We start from the raw sequence: 12,151 nt of genomic DNA, 5'->3' as shown, positions 1-12,151 counted from the left end.
TTGGGATTTGGTTCTTGCTCCTTTACTTGACCTTACGGACCATCTTAGGTACTATTAATCTAAGCCAACGCAATATATACTTTTGACGAGGAATCGAATGTGTAGCTATATTAATTGGAATATATAGCAAAGTTACTTATTACTCTAGATTGTATGTATCGTCTAATCATACGATTTTCTTTTTCATCAAGAGAATTTGGGGTCATGTGAACTACAAACGTTATTTTGACAACAACAAATATTATATTTTCTCATCATATAAACAAAGAGAATGATTAATTAAAAGTAAAAGGCGTAGGACATGTTCCCAAAAGGTTTTGAAAAACAAAAAAAAAAATCCTAAGGCGAGAAACTTGGGAGAAGGTAAGAATTTTAGAAAGGGTAAGAAAGTGACTAAGCCTATATATAGAATGGAGGATACTTAACCACCAAGGAGTGCTTTCAAGCTGGCTTAAAGTTGGGGATACAAAATATATACTACTAGAAAAAGGAGCTAGGCACACCGCACATGTATTATTAGTAAACACAAATATCTTCTTTCTTCTTCTCGATTATAAGCATATCGAGCTCTGACTGATTCTTTCGTTGCTTTTGTATCGATTCGTGCCTAGCTACAAAAGCTTCTTCTTTCTACGTACCATATATTCGTTTTCCTTTTCCAAAAGTTTTGTATAAAGAAGTGAGTTTTGGTTTCGATTATATGGTGCATATCGTCTTATAATAAGAACGGACTGATTATTTGGCCAACTTATATTATATACCTCTTCCTTCAACTTGTCTAGTGAAGTCACATATTATCCAAAAATCATAGTAATAAATGTAAATAGTGTTTTTTTTTTAACAAAACGGGAGTAGATATATTATCAGATTATATAGTTTTATAAAAAATCATCTCTTAGATCTATTCCCTAAGTTTAACCTCGAGAACAAATCTTCTTGCTTTCCAAGATAACTTTTACTAGAAAAAGATATCGATGGTCCTATCTAAAATATATAACTTTTAAGACTAATGTTGACCAATCGGATACATACTAATTCCTCTCACCGATACTTGTACATGCATTACAATCAATCCTCTCATTAACAGCTTTATGTAAACTCTATGTGAATTATTTACTATATTATATTCCAAGGGGGAAGCTTTGTTTTCTTTTTAGTTTGAGGAGACTAATTATATAGTCATCATACTCATTCATTCTAAGACGTACGGTTATATTTGTTTTAGTGCAGTTGTGATAGGTGCGCGGTAAAATCACTTAGACACGGGTAAAGTGGCTAATTACGCATTAAAAGTTATCTTAAGACGACCAACCGGTTGGATACTTTAGTTCCACCAAAACATAGTGAAAGTGTAAATATGAATTGTATGCAATGATATAACGTATTGTATATAGAGAAAACCACATAAGCAAACTGGACAGACGACTTAACCAAATGATGATTATGTTTATTAAAATCACATAGAAAACATATACACTAGCTAGACAAAAACAGAAAGAACAAAAGAAAGAAACAAAATTTCTTTCAAGCTACAAATTAACGTTGCGGAGCTGGTGAAGGCTGAAAAGGTGAGAGAAGAATCAGTCGCGAGTCTCGTGGAACCTTTTGATAAAATCAGTGGATCTCCGGTTAATAGCTGGTTCGACGAGGTACCAATTATAGAAGTTGGCCTCACTATCTTCACCATACATCTCATCATCCGTTCCTGCCTGGTTTGATCTCTGTCTGCGTCGCCACCACGCCTTGAAGCTACCGAAGAAGCTAAAGAAGAAACGCCACGAACCTCCCATTATGATCCTTTAGCTAGGGAGAGAGAGAGGGATAGAGAGAGAGGGATGTATTTTGCGTGTATATATCTAAAGATACATAAGCATGTGAAGGAAGGTGAGTCTGATGGTTTAGGGTTCAAAACTCAAGGTCCCTTTATATATAAGGCTGGGACAAGTTGGAATCCTAGAGGAACCATGCAGGAAACACCCCACCAACCAAATTAAAAAGAACTTTTCACTTCTTAACATTTTTATATTCACTTAGAATATATAAAAACACTACAGAACGTATCAAGAGATTATTTGTCGCTAGCTGCAGTTATTTTAATCATTACATAGGCACTAGTAATTATCGTAAAAAAAAAAAGCAAACTTTGAATTTAAAGCTTTTGTAACAAGTTAATTGCCACGGAAAATATATCACATATAGCACATTTCAATCGTTCCACATTGATAAATGATAAATCAATATTATGTACATTGTAATATATATATTTTTGGGGTCCTAAGATGGATTCACATTCAGATTACTAAAATTACATAACTTCCAAAGTCCCATAATACTATATAGAGTATACAAAAAAACTTTGAATGAAAAAGAAATAGAATATATCTAAATCCGCATTTTGAAGATTGGCCACTCATTTTTTTAGTGCAGGACACCCATGGAAATAAAAAGGTGTTTATTTATTTTTCATTTTTTTTGTTTTTCATTGTTTATTATCGAGGTTAAGATGAATTTTCAAACTCCCTTAGTAAATTATCTGTTCTATTTTACTTTACTAGTATCAATATATCTAGTTTAGTTCATCTTGGAGCAACGTTGTTTGTGACAAAATCGTTTGCGTTTGCGTTTTTTTGTCACACAAATTTATCAGATCAACAGTCGCAGTCACGTAAATGCTCCGCGATAGACTTTGGGGTCCAAATAAAAACGGCAGGCATTCTTTTTACGAAAATAGAAAACGGCAAGGTGTTCATTGGACTAATCCAGAGTAAGACTGTTGTTTGGTCATCCCGAGTTCAGCTGGTTGTAGAAATCGAGCGACGGCGGGTGTAAACGACGGCGATGAATAGACTAAGATGGGTCGCCGAGGGAGACATCTGGGACCTCGATATGTCGACTCCGGTGACGCTCGAGGCCACCGCACGAGCTGTTTCAGACGATCCTCTTCCTCTAGGTCTCTCCAGAGGCACTCATCTCTCTCGTTCAAAGCAAGTTGAGTTCTTTCACCGATTCATGGCCGCACCTCTCATCCCTTCCTTCTCCTCTATCCGTTCCAACACCGGAGATGGAGGCGGCGGTGGTGGTTTCTCTCTTCAAAGAGTCCTCACTCTTCCTTTCTCCAATAACTGGTACCAATTTCAAAATCCTAACTTTATCCTGATAGTTTCTGTGAAAGCTCGATGATTGATTTGTTTTTTTTTAACTCCAAAGGTTTGTGTCTCTTCTGGGCCAATTCGATGTTCAGAGATTCGTATCGGAGGTTAAAAAGAATGAAGCTTTTGGTCGAAGGGCTTCGTCGTCTACAGCAGCTTCTCGTTTAAACGCAATTGGCAAGCATTTGAAGGACAAGTCTTTGTATGCATTGGGTTTTTGCTCTGAGTTGTTGTTAACACCAGATGATACTTTGCTTCTTAGCTATGATACTTACAAAGGTGATCTTAAGAAGACTCCTAGGGCTAAGGCTATCTTCAATCACAAGGCAAATTATCTTTCTTACCTTCTTTTTTGATTTGTTTGATGCTATTGATCTTCCTCAATTTTGGTTGGAATTGTGATTTATTTGTTGATTTTGGAATATGGAACTAGACTTGTGATTTCCATTGTTCTGATTCACTTCTCCTTATTCGTGGGTTTCAGTTTCCTCTTCACAATCTGACAGCAGAGGCGTTTTGGCCTGGACTATTTGTGGATAAACATGGTGAATATTGGGATGTGCCACTCTCAATGGCTATAGATTTAGCTTCTCTTCCTGCTGAGTCTGGTCTAAGTTACCATTTATGTTTACACCATAACAGTGGATCACCCAAGAAGTTTAATTCTGATACAATGGAAGTGCCTCCACCGTCTCTGCTTCCTGGATTGTCTCTAAAATCTGCAGTCTCCTATAGGTCAAACATGGATCTCTGGAGGGGTACCACTCCAAAGCTTGAAAATTGCAAGCCCTTTGACATCTTCCTCAGTAGTCCTCATGTTGCAGTATCTGGGATTATCGGTAAGATAAGTTTATTCGACTCACTTCAGAAGTGTTTTTCTTGTCAAGACTGGATGTTTTGTGATTTCTCTAACACATTTTTGTGCAACTCTGATTATCTGAATTCTGCAACTCTAATATTTGATGTGACAAAATCAGTGATGCAAAAGGTGAATTTGTAGGATTTTTTAGTTTCTTACGGCTATTGAATAGCTAATTTGTTATCCTCTGATTGAAAGTTTTATGTTTGAGTGAGCACTCTGCTTAGGAAGCACTGGTCTTTTTGATGATCTATTTGGTGTTAATAATAAGTTTCATCAATCCCACAGGCTCTGTGATGACCGCTGCATATGGTGAAAATTCAGTCAGATCAAAATTTGAGAATGATTCTGAGGGTGTTGGAGGGCTCTCTCTTCATATTCCATCTGTAAATTCCGGATTCATGGCTGATGCCTTAGGACGGGCATCACTCACAGCTCAATTTGGAAGCTTCCAGAAGAACTTCTTTGATCTCACCCGTTTCCATGCTAGATTAGACTTTCCTCATGGTTTGAGGTTTCTTACCGGTGCCACTAGCGTCGCACAAGATCTCTTAAATTCTCGGCAGCCTAGTTTAGAAGCATTTCAAAAAATCTGCCCTGAAGTATTAGTTTCTTTACAGCAACAGGTAAAAGAAAGTATATACTGCTCTGAGCAAATAGTCTATCAGACAAAAACAAATTCTTAAATTCATAGTTTCGGCTGCTTGATTCGTAATAATATTCTACGGATTTGGTTGCAGATTGTTGGACCGTTTAGTTTCAGAGTGGAGTCTGGAATTCAGATTGATCTGAAGAATGGAGCTAACCCCGTGACTGTAGATAAGACAGTATTTGCTATGGAGTATGCTATTCAAGTGCTTGCTTCTGCCAAGGCTGTTGCTTGGTACTCCCCAAAACAGAAAGAATTCATGGTTGAGCTTCGTTTCTTTGAGACATAGTATCAGGACTTTCCACTCAAAATGTTTAGCTTGATCCTATGAAGATTGTAGTCGTCTTGCAGAGAAGTAAATAGACAATGTTTTATTTTTTTTTCAGTTTCTTATGTTAAACAGAAGAATGATTTAATAGAAGGGAAGTTTACATCTTGTTATAGTGTGATGTCTACCAAAACTAGTTACAGGACAATCCAGTGGAAGCTTTAAATGGTCTTCCTTATACTTGATAGACACAAGACAAAGACCATGAGGCGGTGCAGGCAAAGTTGTATACTTTGCAAGCTCTCTCCTGTCTTTGGTTTCCAGAATCATTGGAACAATATCTGAATCTAATGCCTCTTTTCCAATCTGAATCAGCAAAGCTACCTGCAAATGTGGAAGGACTCAGCAGACTAAAAACATTACTTCGCCGTGTCAAGCATCGTTAAAGAGAACATAGAACTAACCATGTTTCTCACTTGTCTGTACAAAAAGCCTGATCCTTCAACTTCAAGCTGTAGAAGAGATCCCTAAACACCAAAACACATCAAAGGTTATAGCATATGACCCTTTTCCTAACTTTTTCAAGAATTAAGAAATATTACCATTTGAATGATATCAAAGCGGGATATAGTCTTCAAAGGATCAGGCATTCCATCTTCCCGTGTAGCATTAGCAAATGCAGAGAAATCATGCTTTCCGACAAAAAGTTTAGCAGCTTCCTGCATTTTAGAAGCATTCAGTTTATAAGCACAGTGGAATGCCCAATGACGCTGGAACGGGTCCATGAAAGTGTCGTTGTATATCTGGTAGCGGTAAATCTTGCTAGAGGCAGAAAAGCGAGCGTGGAACTCAGGAACCGCTGCACTCATCTCTCTGACACGGATATCTTTAGGGAGAAGTCCGTTTAAAGCAGCGTGAATGCTATCCAAACTAGTATAATTATAAGGAGTGACAAAATGAGCTACCTGAAGGAGAAAAAAACAAGATTGGCCAAAGAGTTTGTGGTCAGATCAAAATTTCTTAAAGAGTTCAGAAAGAGAGATTTGGGAATTAAGCCGAACCTGACCCCAAGCGTGAACACCAGCATCGGTCCTGCCTGCTCCAACAAGATGCAGCTCTTTTCTTTCGAGCTTTGTTATATGAATCAAGGCTTTCTCTAACATTGATTGGATCGTTGGTGGTGACTCCTGATACTGCCAACCTGAAGCCAACAATCAAGTAGGAGCAAAATCCAAAACTTAAAGACTACAATTTGGAGAAATCTTGAGTACGCTTTCAAGTATACAAGAAATCTTTGTCACGCAGATTCAAGTGAAATTTCAAGAAAAGTTACGATTTTTATCCTTAACATAATCATATGGAGTCTATGATGCAACTCTATTATAGGTAAACAATATACTCCTGAGGATTAGGACTGTGCACTTTTGAACTGCTACGAACTAATAATACACTTAAAAGTTTGTTTCAGTTTTGAGAAGACGAACCTGCAAATTTTGTGCCATCGTAGGCTATCACAAGGCGCCATTTAAAACCACCAGAGTCACTAACTTTCACCAAATTGTTTAAGCTATTCATCTGAAAACACACAAATTCAGATAAAATCACAAAATAAGACTTCCTTGGCATTTCGAAAGCCAGCAGAGAAGTCGCAATTCGGAAAAAAAAGAGATTGTATTTTTGGAGCTTACGGAGACATTCTGAGGAGACGAGAGAGACCCATTAGTAAAGAGTGAAGGAGGAAGCGCTGGTGTAGCGCAACTCATCCTTTTCTCCTTCTTCTTCTTCTTCTTCTTCCTCTGCTTGTCCTCTGTGTGAGTTACTGAGTTGTGTAATCCGATGATTCTGATTAGGAGAGGCCAGTAAAACGGTGCGTATGGCGATTATTTAGATCAGACCGGACCAAAGGATGAACCGGAGCTTTTGGGTTCATCCGGTTATTAGTGTTGCTTTGGTTTGAGAAGGGACTAATTTGTTGGCAAAAAAAAAATATAATAAACTAGATAAGGACCCGCACAATGTGCGGGTACTGAAATAATTGAAGAGAATAAATCCTAAGAAATTTTATTTCTTTAAGTAAATATATAAATAATTTTAGTTAGAGAAAAAAATCATATTTGTATTTACCTACATACACTTATTTATATTTTAAATTATAACAATTATTACAATACTTTAAAGCTAATTATATCCCACCAAAATCATATTTGTATTTACCTTCGTACACTTATTTATATTTTTAATATATTATAATAATAATTAAAATAATCTAAAGCTAAATTATATCCCACCAAAACTTTTGCCAAATACTCATCATTAAAAATATTATTATTGTCAAATTTCAAAAACTTTTCACAACTTATTACAAAAAAAAATATATATGCAAAGAATTCATCAAAGCAACATATAATGTAGTAACCATGTACAATTTTACTATATGTTTTCAGCATTAAAAATATGCTCTTAAATCATAAATTATTTTATTGTTAAAGTATGCTCTTTATCACCACTTATAAAATGTCTTTTAGACAAATGAAACAAATTTTATGTTGCTTGGCATAATTATAGTTCTTATAATTACTAAAACTGTTTTGTGACATAATTTCTTTAACTATTAATTTTTTTACTCCAAAGTTATTTTGGATGAACAATCGGTGAAAATTTTCTACTCTATTACAATGATTTTAGGACTAACCCAAACAAAGTTGAGAAATTGAAAAAAAAAATTAATATAACATAAGAAAAATAAAAATTTGAATAAACAAAAAAAAAAAATTTGTTAACAATCAAAAACATGATATATGTCATAATCACGTTAAGGATTGATGTCTTATTTACTCCTCAGAAGTAACACATTGTACCAAACTATTTAGAACTATGACCTCATCTCAAATATTCTCGAGTCGTAAGTTCTCAACCTATTTCTACCCGAATCAAAAGTTCTCATATATTTCTCTATATACCTGGACTTAAACGGTTTACGAACCAAATCCGATAGAAAACCACATAAATCAGGTTTGAAACCAATTTTATAATGGTTTACCGTTCCAACTTTCCAAATTACAAAATCGCTTCTCAATTACTCGGTCCAGCTCTTGTTTCAGTACCAGAATTCATGACATTTTCCAGAAGAGAACACTCTAGATTTTGACCAAATACATCAACCACCGACTAATATTTGAAACTTATAACGCTACTAACTGTAGAATTACTTTTGGAACCTAGCTACATTAGTGTCTCCATCCTCGATTAATTTAGCGGGTTTTATGTACTTTGATTCCATTTCATTGCATCTAATAGCTTCCATTGAAGAACCCGCACGAATAAAAGACCCAAAACAGATCGGCAAAATTATATCAGAAAAAAATTCAAAGATTAAAGTTTTTGATATAAACATGTAAATTTTATGTAGATATAATGGTATTTTCTTAATTAGATGTTCTTATTACATTTCAAATATAATAATTCTTTTGACATAACTTATGTTATTCTTTTTAGATTTGTTATTCACTACTTCTTGATTAATAACAGTATACATGCTTAATGTATTATGTTTTTGTTTATACATGTCAAAATCTAATTGAGAAAACACATATAATATAATTAGCGTAAGATATCTCTTAGATTCTTTTGCAAGACATTTTTGTGGTTAAATTGATGGGTTTGAATGTTTGCTAGTTTTAACTTCTTTTGATTGTTTGTAATAAACTTGAAATATATGTTTTTGTTAGATGAAAGTGTCTCGGAAAAAAAAGTCATTTTCTTAGCTGCATAGTTGTAAGCTGGGGTCCTTAGATTTTATAAAATAATATTAGTCAATTATGAAAAAAATATGTACGTGAAGCTGAATATGAGTCTTATAATTACGCATTGATTTAGTTTGTCGACCCATGCCTGAAGCGTAGCTAGTTTCAGTCGCATATGAGGTTCATCGGTAAGCGTTTTGTCCATCATAACAAATTGATCATTATTCATAATGGTTCTATTCCTTTTTTTGGCTGACTTTTCATTATTTTCACAGTTTTGGTTTCCATCTGTAGTGCTTATGTTTGAAAATTCTAATTGAGTATGATACATCATAATGACGTCTTCCTCTTTATTTATATGACAAAGATCTAACAGAATACATATATTTACATTTAAATTATTCTTCTTTCAAGATTAGGCCAAAAAATTCAGTATAACGTAGGATTTTTGTTGTATAAGTTTAATTATTGTAAAATTTTAATGATAATTTCTTTTTCTTTTAAGATTAAGCCAAGGAATTCAATTTAACGCAGACGATTCTTTTTTCTTTAAAATTACAAAATTATATAATTTAATATAATTTTTAATTATTATTTTAATAATTTACAACATCATAAGATTTTGACATATGTCGCGATCTTATGAATTAGTAACTTTTGAAACCATACTTTATATAATAAGATAAGAGACTAATAGATTACTACAGTATCACTCCACATTGCAATTTATTAATTTAGGTTCAAGTCTAGAATTCAATATTTAAATTTTAGAGTTTAATTAGTACTTAGTAGAGTTCAGGTACTAGATTAGATTAGAGTTAGAGTTAAGAGGTTTGTTTATGGATTTTGTGACAATTTTCGTTTAACTTAGTTATGGAGTATGGACCTATGGTTATGTTTTGCGAAACTGTGTATAGTTGAAACGTAAATTGTTTTTCGTCATCGAAGTAATAATACCAAAGCATGTCATGACACAGTTCTATAAAATATTAAAATTGTTTGGTAAATCTACATATATATATTTTAAATACTAAATGTTTTAAAATATTATAATATTTTAATGTATTTGATGTATATTATCATTTTATATTGTTTGTTTGTTGTATTTAGATCATTATTTTGTGAAATATTTTAAAGTAGAATTATTATATTTTAATTGTGAGCAAATAAAATTATTAATTTATCAACCACATAAATTTAGATTTACCAATCCGGCGATGTGGAACATTAAAACACACATTTTTATCTATAGATTGAGTAATATATTTTCATTTTAAAAAATTCAAATCACAATCTACATATTTATTTATCATATGTATTATATGATAATTCAAAATAATTTGTAAATAAAATTAAGAAAAAGATGATAGGAAAATCATAATTTAAAATCTTAACAAAATCTTCCAAATATAGTTATTAAAATAATAATTTAGATACTTAGATATAAATTCTTACTTTTTTAAATTCTGATTGGTTTACAAATTTTTAAAATTAATTAGTAATTTTCGTACATAATTAATTAGAAAGATAATTTTTTTTGGAGATATGTTAGTTACCAAATCACAATTAATGTTTTTTTTTTGTCAACCTTTTTCTCTTTTACCCAATCACAATTAATGTTATGCAATTATATTTCAAATCACAATCAATATATTATGCAAAATCAGTTAATACCAAATTACAATAAAAAATGAGACAACTGGTGAAAGCTCACTAACCTCTGTCACTAAAATGCCGGTCATATGCTTCTTCATCTTTAAGTAGTCTCACATCATAGCATTCTCCATTGGTTGGAAACAAATGTCAAGTGAACAAAACCCTCCTCCCTTGTTGGCAACACTTACTAAGAAAATATTCACAATTGGAGATGGAATGACGTATCCGCAAAAAAAAAAAAATTAGCTAGGATCCATTAAATCAGCACAAAAATCTACAAAATCATAGACGCAAATATAGTAGTTACCAAATCACAATTAATGTTATGCAATTATATTTCAAATCACAATCAATATTGTGCGAATATATACTATGCAAAATCAGTTACTATCAAAACACAATCAAATATTTTACATTATATGTAAATATATTTCAATACTTACCCGATATTGTCTCCCTCGCTCAGACTCTCAAAGGCCACTCCAATTACCATGTTCCCCACAAAAACAGGCCCCCACTGTTTTCAGAATTTATGGTTCCATCTACTTAGGTAATTGGAAGTTTGAGTGCGCTTCGATTGTGAGACAACTCCTCTTGTTATGGATAGACCATCACCACCTAGAGGATATCCAACGATGCACACGGTTTGTAGGCATCTTCCCAAAAAGCTTCAGCGGTTTCAAATCCTTCCAAAAGTCTTCATCATCAATGACTAAGAGGGCTAAGTCACATTCATGCCCAAAAGCCGAGACGCTAGCCTTGTATTTAGTTCCGGATTTCAACTTTGTGACTTCAACTAATGTTGCACCGCTAACGACAAGAGCATTGGTTATGATTCTACAACCCGAAATAACTAATCATACCAATTTGTGAATTTGTAGGATTTCAACTGGCAAATCCTACCAAACATGCTCCTATTTTTTAAAAAATTAACAAATATACCCTTCAAAATCTTATCTTAATTGTAGAAATGGGTTCTCATTCTTACGATTTGTAAATAATGATGGTTGAACATACAATCATTGTATCTTTAATCTTATTGTGTGAACTACATATGTGCTTCTCACGATCCTAACGTCAATAGTGTATTCGATTTTGGGGATTCTGCTAACAAAACTTTGTAGTTTTAAAATTGTCGGTTACTAAAAGTATGTCAGACACAGTTAAGTTGAGTAAAATTAGACTGGATATTATTCAACCCATTCATCTCCAAAATAGTGGTTAAACAAATTAAACATTTTTGCTGTAAAACATTCAACCCATTAAAAATTTACCTAATCATTTTTTTTTTTTAAATTAAAAAAGTCAATCTATGGAAAACGATTCTCTGTTGTGCTTTTTTATACTATAACAAAGTTATTTTTTTGGTCATACAACAAATTTAAGTACCTGAGATTTAGAAACAAGTTAGATATCGATCAAAATTGTCAACAACTTAATAACTCAAATTTGCAAAAGGAATATACACCAAAAGGAATATAGAACAGAGCTTACAAAACGTGTGACCACAAGGTGAGAAAGATATATGCGCCTTTGATTTTCACCATGCAAGCGCAGCAACTAAGCTCTCCTTCTCCTACTCTCTGACCATCTCCTTCTGCTTCTTGAATCGCAACCGCTTCCCTCGTCGACATCTGCCTCTCTTCCACGACCATGACGATCGGATGACGTCGTCTATTATCTTCTTCGCCGTCACTTTGATCTCTAACGGAACAGAGCCGTGGTAACTGCGGTTTAAAGCTCCTAAACGGTGGTCCATGCATCTCCTAAAACGCTGATGTCAGGCGAATCTTCCGGGTTTTTACTCGACCCGACCAGTAGAAGTTG

The 12,151-nt window shown here is 33.7% G+C and overlaps 2 protein-coding genes across 3 annotated transcripts; one reads left to right on the top strand and one right to left on the bottom strand.

Moving 5' to 3' along the window:
- The first annotated feature begins 2,484 nt into the window (after positions 1-2,484).
- LOC104744890 (protein TRIGALACTOSYLDIACYLGLYCEROL 4, chloroplastic) lies at positions 2,485-5,100 on the top strand. Its single transcript, XM_010466012.3, has 5 exons — positions 2,485-3,125; positions 3,208-3,475; positions 3,634-3,988; positions 4,297-4,634; positions 4,749-5,100. Exons 1-5 carry the CDS (start codon positions 2,839-2,841, stop codon positions 4,944-4,946), a joined length of 1,446 nt encoding a protein of 481 aa, XP_010464314.2. The 5' UTR covers positions 2,485-2,838; the 3' UTR covers positions 4,947-5,100.
- LOC104744892 (uncharacterized) lies at positions 5,027-6,880 on the bottom strand. Of its 2 annotated transcripts, none has more exons than XM_010466013.3 (6): positions 6,614-6,880; positions 6,410-6,500; positions 5,987-6,126; positions 5,528-5,890; positions 5,390-5,452; positions 5,027-5,309 (listed from the first exon to the last, which is right to left on the bottom strand). In XM_010466013.3, exons 1-6 carry the CDS (start codon positions 6,686-6,688, stop codon positions 5,070-5,072), a joined length of 972 nt encoding a protein of 323 aa, XP_010464315.2. In that variant the 5' UTR covers positions 6,689-6,880; the 3' UTR covers positions 5,027-5,069. The 2 variants fall into 2 exon arrangements, with proteins under 2 accessions (XP_010464315.2, XP_087344657.1); XM_087488531.1 differs by having other exon boundaries at positions 5,528-5,644; positions 6,614-6,777.
- Positions 6,881-12,151: the final 5,271 nt, after the last annotated feature.

Source organism: Camelina sativa, chromosome 15 (genome assembly GCF_030686135.1).
Source record: "Camelina sativa cultivar CO46 ecotype springtype chromosome 15, ASM3068613v1".
Taxonomy (NCBI): domain Eukaryota; kingdom Viridiplantae; phylum Streptophyta; class Magnoliopsida; order Brassicales; family Brassicaceae; genus Camelina; species Camelina sativa.
Note: the sequence above shows the minus strand (reverse complement) of the source record. Positions and strands in the feature narration are given on the sequence as shown.

Coding starts and splice junctions, on each gene's coding strand:
- LOC104744890 (XM_010466012.3), top strand. CDS start 2,839: ATGAATAGACTAAGATGGGTCGCCGAGGGAGACATCTGGGACCTCGAT. Junction 3,476..3,633: donor AGGCTATCTTCAATCACAAG/GCAAATTATCTT, acceptor CGTGGGTTTCAG/TTTCCTCTTCACAATCTGAC. Junction 3,989..4,296: donor TGCAGTATCTGGGATTATCG/GTAAGATAAGTT, acceptor TCAATCCCACAG/GCTCTGTGATGACCGCTGCA.
- LOC104744892 (XM_010466013.3), bottom strand. CDS start 6,688: ATGAGTTGCGCTACACCAGCGCTTCCTCCTTCACTCTTTACTAATGGG. Junction 6,501..6,613: donor CGTCTCCTCAGAATGTCTCC/GTAAGCTCCAAA, acceptor GTGTGTTTTCAG/ATGAATAGCTTAAACAATTT. Junction 5,453..5,527: donor GCTTTGATATCATTCAAATG/GTAATATTTCTT, acceptor TTTGGTGTTTAG/GGATCTCTTCTACAGCTTGA.